Source organism: Hypomesus nipponensis, chromosome 4, assembly GCF_054491055.1.
Source record: "Hypomesus nipponensis isolate SF chromosome 4, ASM5449105v1, whole genome shotgun sequence".
NCBI lineage: Eukaryota > Metazoa > Chordata > Actinopteri > Osmeriformes > Osmeridae > Hypomesus > Hypomesus nipponensis.
In genome coordinates, this window is record NC_140364.1 from 9179383 (window position 1) to 9200000 (window position 20618).

At 45.3% G+C, this 20618-nt stretch overlaps 3 protein-coding genes across 5 annotated transcripts; 2 read left to right on the forward strand and 1 right to left on the reverse strand.

Annotated features, from left to right (window-relative positions):
• Window positions 1–258: 258 nt before the first annotated feature.
• Window positions 259–4017, forward strand: ncdn (neurochondrin). Of its 2 annotated transcripts, XM_084695394.1 has the most exons (7): window positions 283–298; window positions 421–625; window positions 874–1096; window positions 1224–2492; window positions 2585–2829; window positions 2920–3135; window positions 3259–4017. In XM_084695394.1, exons 3-7 carry the CDS (start codon window positions 884–886, stop codon window positions 3821–3823), a joined length of 2508 nt encoding a protein of 835 aa, XP_084551520.1. In that variant the 5' UTR covers window positions 283–298; window positions 421–625; window positions 874–883; the 3' UTR covers window positions 3824–4017. The 2 variants fall into 2 exon arrangements, with proteins under 2 accessions (XP_084551519.1, XP_084551520.1); XM_084695393.1 differs by having other exon boundaries at window positions 259–625.
• A 752-nt stretch (window positions 4018–4769) lies between these two features.
• Window positions 4770–13692, forward strand: tfap2e (transcription factor AP-2 epsilon). Of its 2 annotated transcripts, none has more exons than XM_084695471.1 (7): window positions 4770–4814; window positions 6961–7401; window positions 9307–9361; window positions 11217–11448; window positions 12078–12196; window positions 12347–12485; window positions 12776–13692. In XM_084695471.1, exons 1-7 carry the CDS (start codon window positions 4770–4772, stop codon window positions 13035–13037), a joined length of 1293 nt encoding a protein of 430 aa, XP_084551597.1. In that variant the 3' UTR covers window positions 13038–13692. The 2 variants fall into 2 exon arrangements, with proteins under 2 accessions (XP_084551597.1, XP_084551596.1); XM_084695470.1 differs by lacking the exon at window positions 4770–4814 and adding an exon at window positions 5542–5758.
• Window positions 13693–14986: 1294 nt separating this feature from the next.
• psmb2 (proteasome 20S subunit beta 2) lies at window positions 14987–20584 on the reverse strand. The gene is made up of 6 exons (XM_084696269.1): window positions 20402–20584; window positions 19813–19935; window positions 19412–19482; window positions 15567–15729; window positions 15373–15422; window positions 14987–15182 (listed from the first exon to the last, which is right to left on the reverse strand). Exons 1-6 carry the CDS (start codon window positions 20490–20492, stop codon window positions 15081–15083), a joined length of 600 nt encoding a protein of 199 aa, XP_084552395.1. The 5' UTR covers window positions 20493–20584; the 3' UTR covers window positions 14987–15080.
• Between the last annotated feature and the right edge of the window lie 34 nt (window positions 20585–20618).

The following is a 20618-nucleotide window of genomic DNA, read 5'->3' on the forward strand; positions in this document are numbered from 1 at the left end:
GGGTATTAACATTACATTAAAATAAAAAAGTTTAAAGGGGGCCAGTGCCCTTTTGACGACAATCTTGGACTAAATGTCGTCTGAATAATTATAAACATGCTATTTTTCCTGTTAATGCCTGCAAAAAATCTTACCACAATAATCTTCAATGTAACTGACCCCTCTAACAGTACAACCAAATAATTTATATTCCCCCCCTCCTCTAACTTTTATTTTGAAATATTTGGAAGACATCAACCGGAAATATGACTCCTTACAGAGGCTGTTTTCACCCTGCTCACCATCAATCAATCAATGAGTCTGTTGTTATGGTCTTGCAATACTCATAGCCAGCCTATAATTTTCATAATCACTGCATACAACCACCATGATAAAAGTTTACATTAACTGTTAGTAATGTGACTTTGGTTTTGCCACCAGAAAAGATGAACGTTCACAGCACACAAAACAACATGGCGCGGTCACTCTGCAAAGACGTTTATGATGATTGGTTTAGGATTACATTTGGACCGTGTTGATTGGTTGCCACTACAGCTGTTTTGACAACTGAATTCCGAGATAAGCGTGAGCAAGGCGACGAGTTGTAAGAACTAGATCTTCAGAGAAAAACTTGCGAAAAGCTTACGTAAGTGAAATATGATGTTACTTACTATCTTATTAATACTAAACAGCTAGTTCTATGTAGCTACCTTTTTATGTAATCCACACTTTGTTATATCGGAGATTAGATTGGCTTCACATGTCACAGATAATAGATCTAGCCTAGACAGGCTATTGCTAGTGTACCGTGAAACTTGGGAAAAGTAGCACACTTTCAAGTTTAACTAATAACTGATTAATCTTTAAAATCAATCCCACGCATTTATGAAACAGGTTAGCTGTGATGATGGCGGAGGGTACCCAAGTAATGTGTTCAGGCAAAAATGCCAGTGAGCGGCAATCACCAATCGAGAAAGGAGGTGGGGAAAGCGAAGAAGATGAAGGGAAGCCGGGAACGAGCAGGCTGTCTGCCGCACAGAAAGAGGTCCTCGATCGCTGTCTGCACGCTCTCACCCATGCCAAAAATGACAGCCACACTCTGGCCGCTCTCCTCCTGGTAAGGGTTACAACCATCTGTTTGTGACGACTCTCCAAAGCAAAGCAACTGAGATGCATCGATGCAAAACTCCTCCTAAGAAATGGTAAATAATGATTGTGCGAAATCTTTCCACTTGTCTCTGTAGATTACAAGATTGTGTCCAGCAGGCCAATTAGACAGCACAACTCTCAGGCGCATCTTTGAAGCGGTGGGGCTAAATCTTCCAGCCCGCCTTTTGGTGACAGCTGTTGGGGGTAGTGACAGCTCAGGGTTGCCCCGAGAGGAGCTGCTGTCCCTGGGTACAGCTCTGCTGGCAGCCCTCAGCACAGACCCAGATATGGCAGCCCACCCCCAGCTTCTCACCACCATCCCTCTGATTCTGGGTCTGCTGGCAGAAGGGTCTAACTGGAGCCCGCAGAAACAAGCCCAAACCTCCAACATACCAGAACCAGACCAGGGAAGGCAGAGTGAAGAGAAGGCCCAGCCCATCTCTACACAAACCACAGACAAAACCAAAGAATCGGACTCTAAGAGGACATCTGTATCTACTGACAGCGGGGATCAACCAGAGCAGAGTGCATCTGGAGATGTAAAGACTGAAGAAACTGCTGACAATGGGGCTCCATCACCTCAGAGCTCTTCTCCATCGAAGCTGGATGAGGCCCTGGCTGCAGACTGTTACCAGGTCCTCACCACTGTGTGTGCTCTACCCCGGGGCCCAGAACAGCTCCTAGCCAGGGGGGCCATCCCAGCTCTGTGTCAAGCCCTGGACCGTGACCAGACCATGAGCCATGAGAAGGGGCTTCCTCTCCTGGGGTGCCTCCTCTCCGGTAGAATCAAGGAGAAAGCCTGGAGCAAGTATCCCAAGGAACTCCTCTCCCTGCTGTTTAAGGTCTCCAAAGTCTTCTGTCAAGCCACAGACCAAACCCAGCTGGATATGTGTGCCCAGCTAACCCAGTTCCTTCCCCCAGTTTCAAGAACCCCGGAGAGCGAGGAGTTGAAGAGCCTGGTGGTCAGTTTGTGGGCAACCCTTAGACCTATGATACAGGCTAAACTAAGTCCGGCCCAGTTGGGCCTGGTTCTGATCCTCTGTGGGTGTCTATTAGACTTGTATGGGTGGGAGCTAGTGGGCCCGCCTAAGTTCTGCTGCCTGCTGGTGAACCGGGCCTGTGTGGAGGTGCGGATGGGCCTGGAGGAGCCCCCCGGCACGGAGCTGAGCACAGAACTGCAGCACACCCTCACTGCCTGCTATCGCATCATGGAGGCCGCCATGGAGCAGGCCTGTAGCCAGGGAGTCTCCCAGATCGAAGCCCAGCCTCAGAGTGCCATCACTGGGCTCAGTCTGCAGCAGAGTAGGCAGGTCCTGAAAGTGCTGGAGGAAGCATTCTCTGCAGTCATCTATCACCTGCAACAGGTGAGAGGTCATGGAAAGCATCAGAATACTGTTCAGTATATTTCAAAGAATTTCTTGACAATGTTATAACAATTCATTTATCCTACCTCCAGGTAGATCCAAGTCGCTATGGTGACCCCTTTATTTTTGGCACGTTCCGTTCCCTTTGTTCCTGGCTTGCTGAGGAGACTTCCTGTCTGAAGGAGGAAGTGACTGCTCTGTTGCCCTTTCTGATTGGCTATGCCAAAAGTCACTTGCAACGGGAGGGCCAGGATGAGGGTTTGTCCAGTTGGATGTCAGAAATGGCTGTTAGTGATAGCTCACAGGGAGGAGCCTGGACGGGCAAAGATCCTCTAAGGTAGTTGAACCTATGTATGGATCATATTTATTAGCTTTGCATGTTCAGTCATTCAACCAACACCTAGCTATATCCCACTTTTTCCATCAGGTATCTGCTCCCAGCTCTTTGTCACCTCTCAGCAGAGGATGGTCCCAGGAAGGTGCTTCTGACCCTGGACACCCCAGCCCTACTGGTGTCCTATCTGTCCCAGGGCTGGAGTATCCTGAGAGGGAAGGCTGGGATGTCCTCAGCCCGGGACCCCAGCATGGAAACGGCCTGCTCTGCCCTGCTCAACTTTGCTGTAACAGAGCCAGAGAGAGTCAAGTAAGACACACACACACACAAACTTCTCTCTCACACTCATTCTCACACACACACACACACACACACACTCATTTTGTGGACTAAAACAGCTCCTAATGCTCTTCTAAACCTCTCCTTTTACAGGAAGGACTCGTGTTTTAGAACTCTAGAGTCGCTATTAAGTGAAGCACTTCCTATCTTGCTGTATAAACCCCGTCTCTTAGTCCTAGCAGCCAATTGCTGCACACTTGGGCTTATGATTGGCAGGCTAAAACCTGCACCATCAGGCTCAGTGGGAGCAGATCAGAGGCGTTTTTTCTCCTCTGCATTGCGGTTTCTCCGCGGTGCCCTGGACTCAGGATCCAGCCCTGGCCCAGTAAGAGTGAGCCCTGCCTGGGAGGAGTGGTGGGAGGAGGCTGGGGAACTGTGGAGACTGGCTATGCAGGCCCTGGGTGGCTGTGTGAGGGCCCAGCCCTGGATTACCTCCCTGGTTAGAGAGGAGGGATGGCTCCACCACATCCTGACCTTGCTGGTCACCTGCAGAGCACTGCCTGACCCCCACACACAAGGGGCGCTAGAGGAGGCGCTGTGTGCAATGGTGGACCAATGCCCACTGTGTCAGCAGGAGATCAGTGGCCATATGAAGGGAAATGCCAACGGGGCCCTGAGTTCAATGGGAAACCTGAGGAAATTGATGGAGACTAAATGAAGCAGAAATTGCCAACCTTGTCTTTTGGAGATCGACAAGGATCACTGAATACAAGATAACACAAAGAAACTTTTTAGCACCAGCATTTCTCTGATCATTGTTTATGTAGTGATTTCTGAATGGATGAACACAGCTGTTTTACATTTGTATAAAGAAAATAAGTTGAAGCATAATAAAGAGTAATTTGTAGTTCATTCGTTTATAACTATTTACATTAAATCAACACGTTTTGAGAGTACTCCTTTGCTGCCACAAGATGGCACTCTGACTTCAGACTGTCTGTTAGTGACCATTATGTCAAAGGACAAATGGTTGGCACTGAATTCTATACAGAATTTGCAGACATCTAAAATGTTGTCTTTCACTTTATTACATTGTAAGCCTTTGCATGACAAACATGAAAAGGCCTACATTTTTTAACACGTCTGCTAAAATCACAAGGTGTTTTTTTGTTTTTTCATTCTTGCACATTTAGGCCTTTCTTAGACAATCCAGTAAGTTTCCCAAAATGTCCTATAGGTTTCAACAGTTTTTACAGGTTAGAATACACTTTAATTTCGATTAATTGAAAATCATAGCCAAAGTCTACCTTATTGAAAATACTGTAACATTTCAAACATTATATCAGTTGCTCGTAATGATTTGATCATAAATTATTGACTTATAGGTCTCAATCGATTAGGTTAATTAACAGACAACGGTACAAAGTGTCGGTAATAAATTCATAGTTATTAAAATCCAAAACATAGCTGTCTATTGAATGATCGCACCCCACCCTCGCACCCCTCCCCTAACTCTCGTCTTTCTTTCATTGTGACTGATCCACAAAACTCCAGCATCGTCTCTAAAACTAACTCACTTCTCAAGCTACCTTCAGCTTGCCTCCATCCCTTTATCCTGTGTTGATCCAGTGACCCGGACGGCCTGCTTCACCGTTATTATCATCATGCTTTGGAAGTCTCGAAACAAGACTGAACCTTACAGCCTGCAGGTAACAATAATGGACAACTGTTGAAATCGATACTGCTAATTCATTGGCTATCATTTATTAAACTGCTGATTGTAGGCTACTACTCATTGGATGTAGGCTCATGATAATTATATATAACTTGTTGGAATAATTAAAATGAGATGGGCTAAATAACACTAAATAGTGAAACTAAAATTGATGTAAAAACAAGAAACCAAAAAAACATAGGTTCCTTCACTCCAAACAGAAGGCAGCAAATGTCTTTGTTTTTTTAAAGAAACTAAAAATTGAAGGCATAAAGTGCATAAAAAAAGAGTAGATGGTCAATGTCAAATGTAGCCTAGCCTATACGAAAAATCTTTTTAACATTTTTAACAAGTGACATTTGATATCATGATGCGTAAACTGATTTTTTTTTAATCATAGTAACAAATTTGATGTGAGATCATTCAGAGAAATGAATCAGAATCCGTTATATAGAATATTATATCTGTAATTAGAAAAAATATAATTTTCAAAACTCAGGTTTTGTTAGTTTATAAACTTTAACAACGTTATAGTAGTCAAACAAATGTAGAATTGGTGAATGAATGAGTGTAAAAATGACTGAATGAATGTATCTCTTTAAGAAGTGAACCCCTCCACTCCCCCACCCCCCCGACCCCTCCCCTTGTTCTGTTGAACGCGTTCAGAAACCTATAAGTAGTGCGCGCATGGAGAATATTTAGGACACTTTCTGACTGAGCGTAACAGCACGTGCGAGTTCTTGACAAAGGGAGACGTTCCAAATAACAGAACAACAGCAACATTTTAGCCGTTTTCCTTTATGGATCGAGTAGACAGATGAAAATAGCTTGGATTATAACCCTCTGGTGACATCGTTTAGACGTTGACAGCATCCATATCCAATATTCGAATTTGGGTAACCAGCAGTCCAGATGCTAGTCCACACTTATTCGGCTATGGTGAGTGTCGAAACATCCGTTTGCATGCAATATCTTGTTACGTTTAGCTCTCGTAAAGTCTTGTCATATTAGATTTAACTTTCTCTTGAGTAGAGCGCACAGATATGTGACGTTGAGTTCGCACTCGCGGCGCTCGCAGTCACAATCAGCTGTCCAGTGAGATCGCCTGGGTATGCGGAATGTCAGACAGAGGGAAATCCAAAGGCATCAAAGTGTCCACTGCAGCCTAATGGTGATTCAAGAGGGCCAGCTAAAACACTCTGACACTCTGAGATGACAAACCATAATTATTTAGAAGATGCCCGTTTGCGTTATAAATGTTGAGAATATTCAAAAACGAGAACTGATATATAAAGGCATATGTTCAGTCATTTTTGTGGCTAATTAATGTATTATTTACTTGTAGCCCATATATATTATTATTATTTGTATTACTATTATTGTTGGTAATCATAAAAAGATATATATAACAGAAAGATGGTTGCTTTTAAATGGGCCCTCATTCGTTGAGAATAAGGGAAAATGTTGCAACACAACTAAATTGATCGGTGACCCAGCTTCAGAAAATCGAAATTAAATAGACAGTGATAATGCAGGCTGGATCATGTGGAGATACTGGGAAAAACAATCCTAGAAGACGAAGTATTTTCGCAAAAAGTTAATTGTAAAACGAAACTCTCAAATTCAATTTTGAATTGCTTTTGAAAAGTTTAGTCACAGCCTATTGGGCTATTGTAAAAGACGACTTTTGGGATAGATAGGCTAATTTACTACTATAGCCCCTCAGGGGACTAGACGTCCCGCATATTTGCTATACCTGTCCTTTGTTCTCATGGGCTCCTGTAGGTCATGACCTTGGTGACACTGCCACTCGCGATGCCAGGGGCACCTGCTAGGATGCTGCCATTACGCATGAGATTACGCCTTTAGATTCTCTGATTCACACAGTCATAGAAATCTTGCATTTTTGAATACTTTAGCTGAATAGGCTACTTTTTTTTGTTGTCGGCTAAATATACCTATCTCGGCTATTTTACGAAAGGCCTAATATACTTCAAAACTATAAGTTTGAAATATTTCCTCACTGTACAGTGGTTATATGGAGTCTGAGATCAGCAATCCAACAAATCACGTGAACATTTGATTTGTTTTAGGCATTTATGGTTGAGTTTGCCTAACGCAACTTTTTGTGGAATACGCAGGACCGCGCAGACGGATTGACCGGCTCCTCGCCGAGTGGCCGTCTATCGCAACTCTCCTCGCTGAATCAGGCCGCATACTCCACGGCACCACCGCTCTGTCACACGCCGGCCTCCGACTTCCAGCCTCCTTACTTTCCTCCTCCATATCCCCAGTCTTCACTCTCATACTCCCAGAGTCAGGACTCATATTCCCACTTATCGGACCCCTACCCTTCCATCAATTCCATCCATCAACACCAGCAAGCGGCATGGCACTCACAGCGGTCACGGTCAGATGATGGGGGGCTCTTGTCACAGTCACACCGGGCTCTGAGCCTTGACCCTCGACGGGAATACCCCGGTGTTCCCCGTCTTCTCCACGGATTGGGGGAGGGTGCAGCCGCACTAGGAGACGGTCCTCTCGGAATGCACATCGGACATCATGGTTTGGAAGACATTCAGGTGGGTTTTTTTCGTTTCCAGCTCGCTCTGAGATTGTATGTAAAAGTCCTGTCCGTATGAGTCTTAACGAACACCTGCTTAAAGCAGGTTTCAGGGTAATGTTAAATATGAATATCATTCGATAACAATTTATTTCAAGTCTAATATTAAGATACCAGAAAGGTCAGAGCCCAACATGTTCTCTTGGGGAGCATTTTAAACATGATTGTACACAATTAGTCTTGTCCATTAAATTTCACCCAGCAATTTGCTAAATTAGAAGGCTTAAATAAATAAACAAATAAATTGGCTACTAGAACATAAAAAGGGACAACAATTATTATCTAAAATGGATAGGCCTACTTCGATCTAATTTTCCACGGTCTTATGCATCTTTCCCCAGTGGCACTTCAAAACGGTCAAAGTGGCAATTATTGCCTTGATGGATATACAGGCTTAATCATGTTAAACATAATTTCTTTTCCAAAATGACAAAGGCTTGCATGTCTTGTTAGTTTATAAATTAGTTTAGCCTACTTCTGTGGTGCGATAATCCTCGACGTGATAGCCTACTTTACAGGAAGCTGCGGATTAATTTAGCTATCATATTTTCTGGCTTTTTTGTGAACACAAATCCTTTTACGCAGGGCACAAACAAATGGATAAAAATGCGTAGTTAAGGCTATACAAAGTGAATACCTAAAATTAAAGATTCTTCGATTAAAATCCGTTATCCGTTACTTCGATTAAGATAGCTAAGTTTAAGATAATAGGCTACATGTAGCCTATTGCATCAATGAAATAGAATCAGAAGATCACATTAAGCCGTACCCATTTTATTGGCCGACTAGGATATTTTATTTTATTTATATATTATTTTATAAAAATGATGGCAGAAATAACTGCCAACATTTTCATTTAAGTAGCAAGCTCAACCAAGGCGTATCCACGTTTGTATTGTAAAATTAGAACATTGTGCCATGTTAAGGTATTCTTTGCCTTGTAATTTAGAGAAAATAATTGTTGCTATGGAATATTGAGTAGTCAACCAAGCGCAAGCAGGTGCAGAAGCAGACGTGTTTGTTCAAAGCATCCTGCCTCCCTCAGAAAATCGAGGCGCAACCAATTGATTTCCGCGGTCATTAATACAAAAGAAACACTTACTCAAGCTGCAGCCAAGGAGTCATCGTGGGCATGTTGGTGTTAAATGCTGGCTCTTGACAGAACGTTTATTTGATAAATGGATTAAATTCCATACGTTTGAACTGCGCAATAATTCCTCCACAATAGAGGTAGGCTATTCATTGCATGAGAATGCTATCGTCCGACACATGTAGCACAAATCTAATGAATGCAACAAAGTTGTTTAAATGTTTATTGAGCTGTACATTTGCCATGTCTCATCATATTTGTTAAACAGAAGCCTTTATAAGGTTTACACTACTCAGTTGAAATGTAGCCCTACATCAATCCATTCTTAAAAACAACATTTTAGTAATCATTTATAATTTTTTTCAATTCAACACATTAAGTACATCAAGCACAAGTAAAATATTTCGAACATGATCAATTTGAAGTTTCAATTATTGGGGAATCAGTAAAATGTTACATTGGTTATAATGTCCCTATTACATTTTTGTTACAACATATAGAGGTAAATACACTATCAAGACAATCAATATTCATCTATGCCTAGCCACTCGGTTCAACAAAATACGTTTAATAAGTTGTATTTTCTATTATGGATACAGTTGTTATCATAGGCTACTCCTATACTCATTGGGGCCGTAGGGTAGATGTTAATGTGCTTGGCCCTGACAGGGTCATAGAGGGAAGGGAGTGGGCGAGGCGGCGGGTAAGGTGGCTGGTGAGGCTCCGGGTTCTAAATAAGTGATGATGATTGTCCGTTGTATCTACCCAACACAGGGAATGGAGGAGGGATCAGCCCTGGGCATCCTCGACCACTCTGTCATTAAGAAAGGTAAGAGATGGAAGAGCTCTGGAAATATGTGTGTGTGTTCGTGTGTGAGATAGAGAGACATCTCACCCCCCCCCCCACACACACACACACACTTCACACACTAAAAATAATTCTGTTTTGCCATTTCATTTGAAGTCAAGAAGTCCTCTAATACTCGGCTGCAGACTTCACCCTAAAGGCAGTCATTCTTAATGAACTGTTCATGGTCATATGAGCGAGGGAAGAGGGGGGATTAGAGTGAGGTAGAGAGAGAGAAGTGGGGCAAAGAAAGTCGGAGGGAAGGAGTAAAGTGTGATAAAAGAGGAATTTTGGGGGAAAAGTCAGCATGTGATCACTCTAATATTACTAAGTTTTTGAGTGAGGCGTCCTTACAAGACACATACAGTTAAGAACTGTGAAACACAGCTCCCAGTTACAACAAAGAATCTCTACATGAAGGAGGATGATTACTAATGTACATGCAGCCGTCGTGTTTGGAGTGAGTGACGCTCATTGCGATCATTTGCCAGGGTTGAGAAGGCATCAATTACAGCGTGTCCTCACGGACCTGGATCAGAGAGAACCGAATGAACCTAAAGCCCATGTGAATTGGAGGATCTAGAAAGAGAGAGAAAGAACGAGAGAGAAATGAGAGAGATGTGGTGAACATGGAGGTAAAGAGAGAAGGATAGGGATACGGGAGAGAGAGAAAAAGAAGAATAGTAAGAGGAGAGAGGGAGAGGGAGATAGAGCTTCGAGGCCCCTGCTCCATGGCCAGGCTGGCTGGCTCTGAATGGAGGATTGTGGGAGCTCTGTTCTGTCCGGGAATTGGTGCTGCACAGCGGGGCACACGCCGCCCACGGAGTGCCGGGGAGAGCCAGCATCACAGAGGCATCACAGGCCTGACAGGAGGAGAGATAATAGCACTGCTACAGTGGTGCTCTTACTAAGAGAATACACAGAGCCAAGATTCTATGGCAGGCGTACAGAGAGAGAGAGACAGAGAGAGAGAGAGAGGGGTAGGATAGGTTTTCTAAAACAGACAGATTTGTGCATGGATCATACTCTCTCTTGTTTACACGCACACACACACACACACACACACACACACACACACACACAGGAATAGGGAAGGAGTTCATTCAATCCTCTCAATTCAGATGAAAATTCCAGCCCACACATCATTGGCAGCAGTCAGTGTATGATTAGTGGGCAACACCAGCTAATCTCATGAAAACAAATTAACGGTTTTAAAAGATGATGTAACAAAGACGCTCAAGCACAAATTAAAAAAGCCAGAGAGACTCTGTTTTCCATGTCAATGCAAATCATTATTAGGAACTGACTGGCAGTTTAATTCTTAATCATTTTCGAAAGGATTGCTTTCCCTGAACAGCAAAGCCATTTACCAAGGGAAGGAAAAACCATACAGATTTATGGATGTCATGTGCTTCGTTTCTACAGTACGATGTTTCACACAATCCAAAGCAAAGCTTAAGGACAAGAACTCTGACTGTCTATATCTCAATTTTAGTCTTGAGATTTAATTAAAAGGGGGGAGGGGGTTGAGGGGGTAGTGACTATGAGCAAATCGAGGTGAGAAGATCGTCTATAAAAGAGATCTGTTACTTATAGCCACTCATCACCTGCTGTTCTAAAATCAACAACAACAACAACGTGCTAGGATTATAACAGTGTGAGACTGAACACATTTTGTCACTGAATGTTTTACTTGTGTAACTTCACAACCCTCACGGTTTCAGGGACAGTGTTATAACGCCATTCATGGTCTGAACATTCTCGATCACATTCTTCAACTTCTCGTCATCCATCTCACATTTCTGTTTCTCTCCCCCCGCCCCCCCTCTGTCCTTAGTCCCCATGCCGTCCAAGCTGAACGGCTCGTCCCTGTCCGCGTTGTCCCTCAGTAAGGAGGGTCTGGGGATGGGCTCCGTGTCCAACCCGGGAGAGGTGTTCTGCTCCGTGCCCGGGCGTCTCTCCCTGCTCAGCTCCACCTCCAAATACAAGGTGACGGTGGGGGAGGTGCAGCGGCGGCTGGCCCCGCCCGAGTGCCTCAACGCCTCCCTGCTGGGCGGAGTCCTGCGCAGGTAACCTGGGGCGAGGGGTGTTGGTGAGGGGTAAAGCTTTAAAGCCTAAAACATAGAGACTCAAGGATGAATCGAACGATGTAGGACTGAGTATCAGCCTGTAGTCTGCAGGAATCAGGGATTTCTGTGTTTAATGTTTTCTGTTTTCTGGATTGCTCTGCTTGTGCTTATTTGACTTACAATCAGTCGATGAGCTTTGCCTTATTATCTGTTCATGTATCCTGTCTTATTATTCATTTATACCTATGCAGCCCTACTGTAACCTCTATTATGTTCTGATGATAGTCACAGGTCAATGATGTATTATCTGCCTGATTGAATAACAAACACATGTTTATTATCTTAGTGTTTCCCTGTTTACTATAAATGAAGGAATACATATACACAGAAAATATAAACAGATAATAGCTAAGCTACTGATTGTGATCAACATAAACACGTAAGAAATCCCTGATTTCTTCTACACAGCTAACCAACCAACCAACCAACCAACCAGAAAGGCGGGCAGGCAAGCAGCCATAGAGGATCAGTGATTTGTAATGGCAGCACACAGACAGGTTCTAAGCTGCTCTCTCAACCCCTTCCCCCTCTCTCCTCCCCTCTCTCTCTCCACTTTTCTCCTCCCTTAGGGCAAAGTCAAAGAATGGTGGCCGCTGTCTGAGAGAGCGTTTGGAGAAGATTGGGCTCAATCTGCCCGCCGGGCGACGTAAGGCAGCCAACGTCACTCTTCTGACGGCCCTTGTAGAGGGTAAGAGGCCTACAGTGACACACGCAGCAAATGAACACGGGGGGGGGGGAAATTATCTAGCAAGCAACTATAAATAAACCTTTTTTAAAACACTTCTTTTAGTTTGTTACTTTATCCAGAAAATTGATTTATCCACCTCTCTGTCTGTAGGTGAGGCGGTTCACCTGGCGCGGGACTTTGGGTACGTGTGTGAGACGGAGTTCCCTGCCAGAGCCACAGCAGAGTATCTGTGTCGGCAGAGTGAACCAGAGCAGCTCCCTACTCGACGCAGCATGCTGCTGGCCACCAAGTGAGTGAGAGCTCTCTGTCCGGCCCCTTCATCTCTCCTGTCCCTCTCCTGTCATACCAACACATAGACTTCAGAGAACACCATCTCACCTCACATTTGTCCATCTGAGAAAGAAAAACCTGCAGCCTGTGGCCTTAATACCCCTACAATGCACTCTGCATCCCACTACATCCTTCTACATCCTACTACATCCTGCATTCAGTTTACACACAGTGAGGATCTGACTGTATAAAGCTCACCGTATTAGCACGCATGCTTCCCTGCTAACCTCTACTCTCCTCTTTCTTCAGGGAGATCTGCAAGGAGTTTGTGGATCTGATGTCCCAGGATCGTTCTCCTCTGGGGGCTGGACGACCCAACCCCTGCCTGGAGCCGGGGGTGCAGGGCAGCCTCACTCACTTCAGCCTGCTGACCCATGGCTTCGGCACGCCGGCCATCTGCGCCGCTCTGTCAGCCTTCCAGAGCTACCTGGCGGAGGCCGTCAAGATGCTGGACAAAGGAGAGGGAGGAGGGAAGAGCCACCATGACAAGGAGATGAAGCACCGCAAGTAGAGGGATGGAGGACAATAGAGACGGCTGGCTTGCTGACTGATTGGATGGTTGGTTGACCAGTTTGCTGATTAGCTGGTTGGCTGGCTAGTATACTGGTTGACTGACGGGCGAACTTGCCGGCTGAATTGCTGACTGAATCCCCCTACCCTTTCTTCCTTCAATCTATTTATGAAAAGAGGACCAAGACTGAAACTCCACTCCCTGTTTGGCAGAGGGAGGTTGTGGCGGCGTTTGTACTGTATGTGTGTCCACCACACCAGAACACGCCACCTGGCGCATGACACACGGACTCCTGCCAGCCATTTTTTCTCCCTGGTTTCTAGCACATCAAACGTCCTGCTGCCAGTATAGAAAGGTTCTGATCTGGCAATGTGTTCCTGTTATTTATGACGTTCAAGCTCCCCCAACTGCATTTCTCACCTCGATTCTCCCTCCCAACCACTGGCTCTGCAAATGATACGACCCACCTGACTGTTGGGGCCAGATCCAACCAGGGAAACATTGCTGCAAACAAGAAGCCATATCCAGAACCACAGCCCATCCTCTACCATGCTCTTCCTCATCTGAACTTTTAAACTTCTCACTTTGCTTCAATAGGAGGGGTGGATTCTGTAGGATTCTGGGTGATGATGGGTAATTGAGTTTTTTGGGTGGGTATGGGAGGGAGACGTGTCAAAGGCAGCTAAGGGAGAAACTTTTCTTTTTATGAGGGCAGGGTAAATGTTGGTAAATTAAGAAAATGACACAAATCATTTTGTACTTTCTGTGTATGTTTATTATTAATGTTATTACTGTTATTATTATTGTATTACGACATAAATGTAATATATTATGAAAGAATAACTGATGTGTGTGGTTTGTTTTATCGCACACCTCTGTAAATGTAGTGTGGAGCTACATAGCCATGTGTTTGTGTTGAAGCAGACTTTATTATTACAGTGTGAACCAAACAAGTTCAAATTGTTTTAAATTGATTCCAGATGTATTTAATATTAGAGTAGTGTAAGATAAAAACCTTTAGGGACAAATATTAAAACACACATTAAAGAGAGGCTTAATTCCTTTAAAATTAAACACACATTGTTATAAAAGTATACATTTACAGACTCATCAACTCCTTCATTCTACACGTTCCCTCATACACACTCTCGCCCGCATACACAAAATAATAATGACTGATGGCAGTGTGCACCCCGGAGCCCGTCCACGTCTGTGTGATCAGGTGAGAGCTCCTCGTCCCCAGCCCAGCCGTGCTGGTAACCGTGTCACCGCGCCACTCTTTTCCTGGGAGACCACCATGACCCTAGAGCACAGCAAACACCCTCCCCATCTGCTACACTTACACCATCTTCGCTTCTCCACACCTCACCTGCCTCTCCCCTCCTTCCCCCCTTCCTCCATCTCCCTGTGACCTGCCCCCCCCCCCCCCCCCCCCCCCTGTATCTCACACTCTGTAGGGTTGTTCTCCATCGCTCCCTGTGCCTTCAGGCAAACATATGCTATTCTTCCCGTCAGATTCTGGAGTGTTTGGGAGAGGAGGGATTGTTTAATGTTTATTAATCACCTGTCTGTGGTTGAGAGAGGGAGACAGACTGAGACACACATATGGGTTGATGTTGCTATCCCAGCTTTACTGTCATACAGAAAAATGATTGGTGATAAATGTTATGACTACAGGCTAATTAGCCTGACTTAATTCTGACAAAATGTCAGATAGGAATAGGTTGAGAACAAGATATACAAGAGCGATATAGCTTTTTTATATATCTATTAATCTCCATCTTTATTCTTTTCTCACACAGACCGACAAAACAGTAAGGCTTCAATGCTAACTGAAATTAAACCGCAATGCGTGATGAAATGGCTTTGTGCATGTGCACGCATACACAGCCAGAAGGCTGTTCTGTTTTTGGGAGGGGACACGGAGAAAGCATCAGAGGACAAAGACATACGTCAACAGTGTATCACGTTTTATTGGAACATAAAGACGGGGAGTCTACGGTACAAAAAAAGGCTGGGGTGTTGAGGGAGAGCGGCGTGCGGTCACTTGTGTCCCACGGTGATCTTCTCCAGGTCATGGATGCCCTCCTTGTCAATCAAACGCACGCTGAAGGAGGGGAGGTTCAGGATGAAGCGCTTGTTCAGCTGGAGGAAAGAAAAAGAAGAAAAAAAAAGAGGGAAAGGATGGGGGGGGGGGGGGGAAGAGATGTTGAAGGGAATGGAGAAAACAAGAAGATAATATTAGCTTGTGCGCTAACCAAAACAAACATCATCATCGCCGCCATCATAAGGACAAGGCAAACGGAAGAGTCTTGTCTCTCTTTAAGGATCTCACCTCCTCAACGCACTTCTTCAGCAGGTCCACAGCTTCCTCACGAGTCAGCTCTGTAGACACGGGGGGGGGGACAGACGGACGATGACGACACGGACAGGGTTACAGATGGTTAGTGATACATTCGGATGCCAGATTGACTATTGAAAGGTGTCAGTGAGTGCTAATCGAGCCTGTGGTGGTGGTGTGGCAGGTACCGGGTCGGTAGTAGCGGTCCAGGATGGACAGGGTGAGGAAGGCTCCGTAGCCATGGGCAGCGAAGGGAGCCTTGGCTAGGGCAGACAGGTGGTCCATGTAGAACAGGCCCGGGCCGTCAGACTCGTCATACCCTGCTAGCAACAGGTTCACATGGTAGGGGGTCTAGAGGAGGAGGGACAGAGATACAGCTTAGCATTAGGAGCATTAGACACCATTAGCACCACATACTGGACCCCGAGTTCACAGGAAATGTGGCAGCGCATCAGGAAATAAACTCTGACGTGGCAAACAGCTACACAGCCGAATATTTCACAACTGTCTTAGTGAACGCTGCAGTTGAGAATGTGTCCATTTGACCGTCTTCTTGCTGCTCCTGAACACACACACACAAGCGATGTGTGGCCTGGATGCGTCCCCTGAAAGGCTGAGCAGATGGAGCAAAATAAAAGTAACAGTAATAGTTTCCTTCTTCGACTCTGGGCCCCAAATCTACACTCCTCATTATCAGCTTGGAGTTTGAACTGAACTAAACAGGGGGGGGATGACAACAACAACAACGACGACGACAGGAGAGAAGAGGACTGGGAGGGGTGTGAAGCTGCCGTGACATGGGGGGCTGGGGGTGTCAGAGGACGGAGGGGGGTAGGGGGGCAGTGTCACCGGCAGTGTGACATCTGCTAGGAGGCAGCACCCCCACCGCTCCCCTCCCTGCCTCCTTCTCCTCCACCCCTCCCTCCCTCTCCCCTCCTCCTTTCACCCTGTGCCCTGGAGTACCGCCAGGGCTCATTAAAAACTTCTGAAGTCGTCTTTCCCTCCTTCCCTGCATCCATCCCTCCATCAAATGACTTAAATTATGCTCCAAGCCTCTCGTTCCAATGAGCCTTTACAGCAACAAACGGCTCTCCTTTGCCACCAGTTATCCATCTCCTTTCCTTCTCTCCCCCTATTATTTTAAGTGTCCCACTAACCAGAAAAACTAAGGTTTGCAGTTCCGTTCATAGCAGCGGTGCCTATAGATGCCCGAGATAGAAGTTTTAACACTATCACCATTATTGACCAAACTTGAAAGAGAAATAGTTCAATGCTAAAATCCGACAGTAGGTGTTGGACTTGAAGAGCGAGCAGAAAAGCATCACCTGAGCTCAAAACACCTTCTGCAATCTGAACACCTGCCCTCAAATCAATTTGTGTATTTGAGTGTGCGGGAGTGAGATATCTGCCACGGGGGGGGGGGGGGGGGGGGGGGGGGGCTGAATCTTGTCATGCTCCCTGTAGAGAGGGGCTGTGTGTGCGCGCTGTGTGTGAGAGAGAGAGAGGGGTCTCATTGGGAACCCCTCTGAGGCATCACCCCCACCCCCTCGACAACTGTCCCACTGGTTACAATGTAACAATACAGTCTTGGCATCAAAATAAGCCCCGTTTTACCATGTGACCACAGAGGACACCTGGCAGCGCCGCTTGTTAAAGCTGCCGCCTGAACACCCTGAACGCACGCACACACACACGCACACACACACACACACGTGTTTTAGAGCAGACAATACACTAGCGACGTTACGCAGGCAGACACAATAACACATCAACTTAAAGCTAATCCGCCATGTTAAGTGCCAGGGAGGAAGGTTAAAAATTGTATATTACATTAGCTCAAGCCCTTCCATGTTCCAGTGCTCCCCCTCCCCCCCACCTCCCATCGCTCCCCTCCTCGCTCTGCTCCTTGCCCCAGGACATGTTCTCTTTATTGGCATTTCTCCTCAATCTGCTGTATTAATTGTTCATCTGTGCTGGAGCAGGGGAGTCGTGTGCAATATGGCACTAGTAATTATTTGTACCCGTGTTGGTCTAAAAAAAGAAGAAAGACCCATATGTGGCCACCAACACATGAGACAAACTGTTGCTGGAGCCTTTATGCTTCCATCTCATCTCCAAAGAAGCCAGCTAGTGTTCTACAACTGGTGAACATGGTTATGGTTTTAGAGCTCTCTGGGGTAAGTAAGAAAGGCCAGAACTAAATGGGGGGTGTCTTGTGCACAAATAAGGGATTGTGCTCAAATGGTCATGCGCCTTTGAAATTAATCAACAGAGATCATTTCCCTAACAGTGAAGGTATTGTTGCAGAAGAGGCTATAGATAGATCTATGGAGCCGTGAACAGTCGGCCAGTGCATTGTCTGTGTGCATGATTTCTCAAAATCATGCAGCACATTCAGGGCCTCAGGTGTTTCTGCTTGCCAGTTCTCTCTTTGTTTCCCTCTTTTTCTCCCACCCTTCCAACTCCACCCCTCTCACTCTCTCCCCTTATCTCTATCTCTCTATCTTACACATCTCTGTGAAGCTGAGAACTTGCAGTTACTCCCGGGGTTCTCTGTGGACCCAGTTGTTGTTTTGGACTGCTGGTAGGTACACAATACATGCTGCCCCCCACCCCCCTGTCTGCTCCTGCTGTGCTGCTTCCCCACCCATGGGCTCTGGCCCTGGGGGAGAGAGAAAGGAGAGGAGGGGGTGGGGTGGGGGCTCCACGAAGACGCTCACCAGCATTAAGGTGGAGGTGAACGGTACTTCATACACACAAAGACGGAAAATCCTTCACCTATCGCTACTGAATGTTGTCAAGATTTATTCACTATAAACGAATCCATCTGGCAAGAGATAACAGTATTCCTGGATTTTGGGGTAGGTGTGGGTTGCTGAAGAAAGGTGTGGGTAGTAGCAGCACTGGAGAAACTGCTTTAACTAGCTACCAACTCTTTTGGGAGAGCTGTGTTTAAAAAGTATCTGTATACATAAACAAAAGACTATAGCCTGAGGGGTAAAATAATAGTCATCCTGTTTATGGCAGTAATGAATTCCTAAATATTGCGTTCTCCACATTTCAGAGCCTACATGCATCGTACTAGTCTCATATCTAACCCTGACTTCTGCTCGCTCCCTCATTCATTTTACACTTGTATGTGCAATGTTGACTTCTGGGCCCGTCTTTAAGCCCCTGGGACAACCCCCCCCCTCCCCCCCAGTCTCACCCCCCTGCCCCTCTACATCTCACCCCCCTCCCCCCTTGTGTCCCACATTCCCTGCTCAGTCCCACTAATTGTTTTTTGTAATTATTTTCACCCTTCTGCTATTGTGACAGGCAGCGGCTGCACTCTTCTTAACAAATTAACTTGCCGCAAACAGATGAGATTCAAAGGGTGGATACATAGAGGCAGACTAACTGACTGATTTGCTCACACACAAACATGCAAACCCTCCCACACCCACCCACACCCACCCACACCCACCCACACAACCTCCCTCTCTTGCTTACTTACTCACACGCACACACACACACACACACGTCACTAACCAACACATACTCAACACACACAAGGGACCTGGTGAACTGGGAACGGTGTGGCACAGGTGTTTCTCCTCCCAGGAGACTACAAAGACAGTTCTGAGCCTTCACAACACATAAAATACGTGTACATGACTCAGTCACAATAAGACCACTGGACTCCATAAGAGATCTCTCAAACACTGTTACTTACTATGGGAAATGAATGCATTCCCATTCCGATTTGTTAAGTGGACAACTGTTCAGGGAATCACATGAATAACATTTAGGCAGGGAGGTTAACTACAGATGTCAGGTGAATGACTTGACATTGAATGGGAAATTTGCTCTTCAAAGAGTATACCCTTGAAAATAGTTTGAAGATAACTGGTGATAAGTCTAAGTGTGGAAATGCTTTGGTACCTCATCTCAAACATATAAAGGCTCAAATAACAGACTACTGTGAGAATGCTGAGATTATATGTAAATTCTAGGCATGGTGAGGTTTCAGGATTCTCATCAGTCTCATTACCCTGCTACGAAGGTAGTCTGCCAGATTCTTCCGTGTGAAGTTGGCTGCTGCTGATGGACTGAGCTCGTAACCTAGAGACAAAGGAAGAGGTCACAAAAAGCAGAACGTCAATGTCTTCCACTTTTAACAAATTGGCCCAAGGTGGAGCAGATTCGAACAAAGCATGGCCTAGCTCCGCAACAAAGACTACAGGTTGACTGAAGAGAAAATATATGGTTTGAAGGTGAAGTTTCAGGTGGAGGTGATAGCATTGGCCCTTCACATAGAACAGCTGTACTTCTGTTCCTGGATTTTTCATTGAGATAGGTTAGGTGGTTGGACACTGGATTATATTCATGGAGTCTGTAAGATTCAGTCTTGACCCGTCTATTCTTCCTCATTCTACCGAGACTCTTCCTTACCGTTTCTCATTTTGTAGAGCTGAACGTTCTTCTGGATGTACTCGGCAAACTGCACAGTGTCTCCCGCCTCTCCAACGCATAGCAACAGGATCTTCTCACTCAGTTTGAACATTTTGTCGTAATCTGGACAACAGACAGAAATTCATTAAGGTATTGACACTACAGCGTTATTCCATGCTAAGGGAAATACATACATATGCATATGTAATAGTAGTTATACTTAAGGACACTTAAGGAAACATGGCTATAAGAAAAAACTATGCAAGTCATGTTGACTCCACATACTGTACTTTCACTTTCAGCAGCTCAATAGCTTCATGTTGTCGGTAGCTCAGGGTTTCCAGGAGTTAGTGTTAGCATCGGAAATAGCTGGATGTGTTAATTTAATTCATCATTGTAAAATAAATGACCCATGATATCGCTTATTATTTAACAAGATAGAGATAACTATGCTTTCCAGCAAAACAGTAAGTACAGACGACCATATCGGCTAGCAAGCTAGTTAGCTAGAGCTAGCTGGCTACCAAACGAGCGGCTCAAAAGGCTAGCAAGCTAGGCTAGCTAACGTGCTAAAACAGCAATGTCGTACCGTGTTTCATCTGAATGATGCTGCTGGCTGCAACATTATCTGCAGCAACCAAGACGAAATCTGTTCCCTGAATCCCGATCAAGTACTCCATTATGTATGGTGTATTTAAGTACAATTTTTCAGTTTTTGTCGACTGTCAATTCACCACCGCTCGTTCAGTCAGATTACACAGCAAAAGTTTAGAGTAAGCGTCGCAGGATGTTGACGTCAAAGTTTG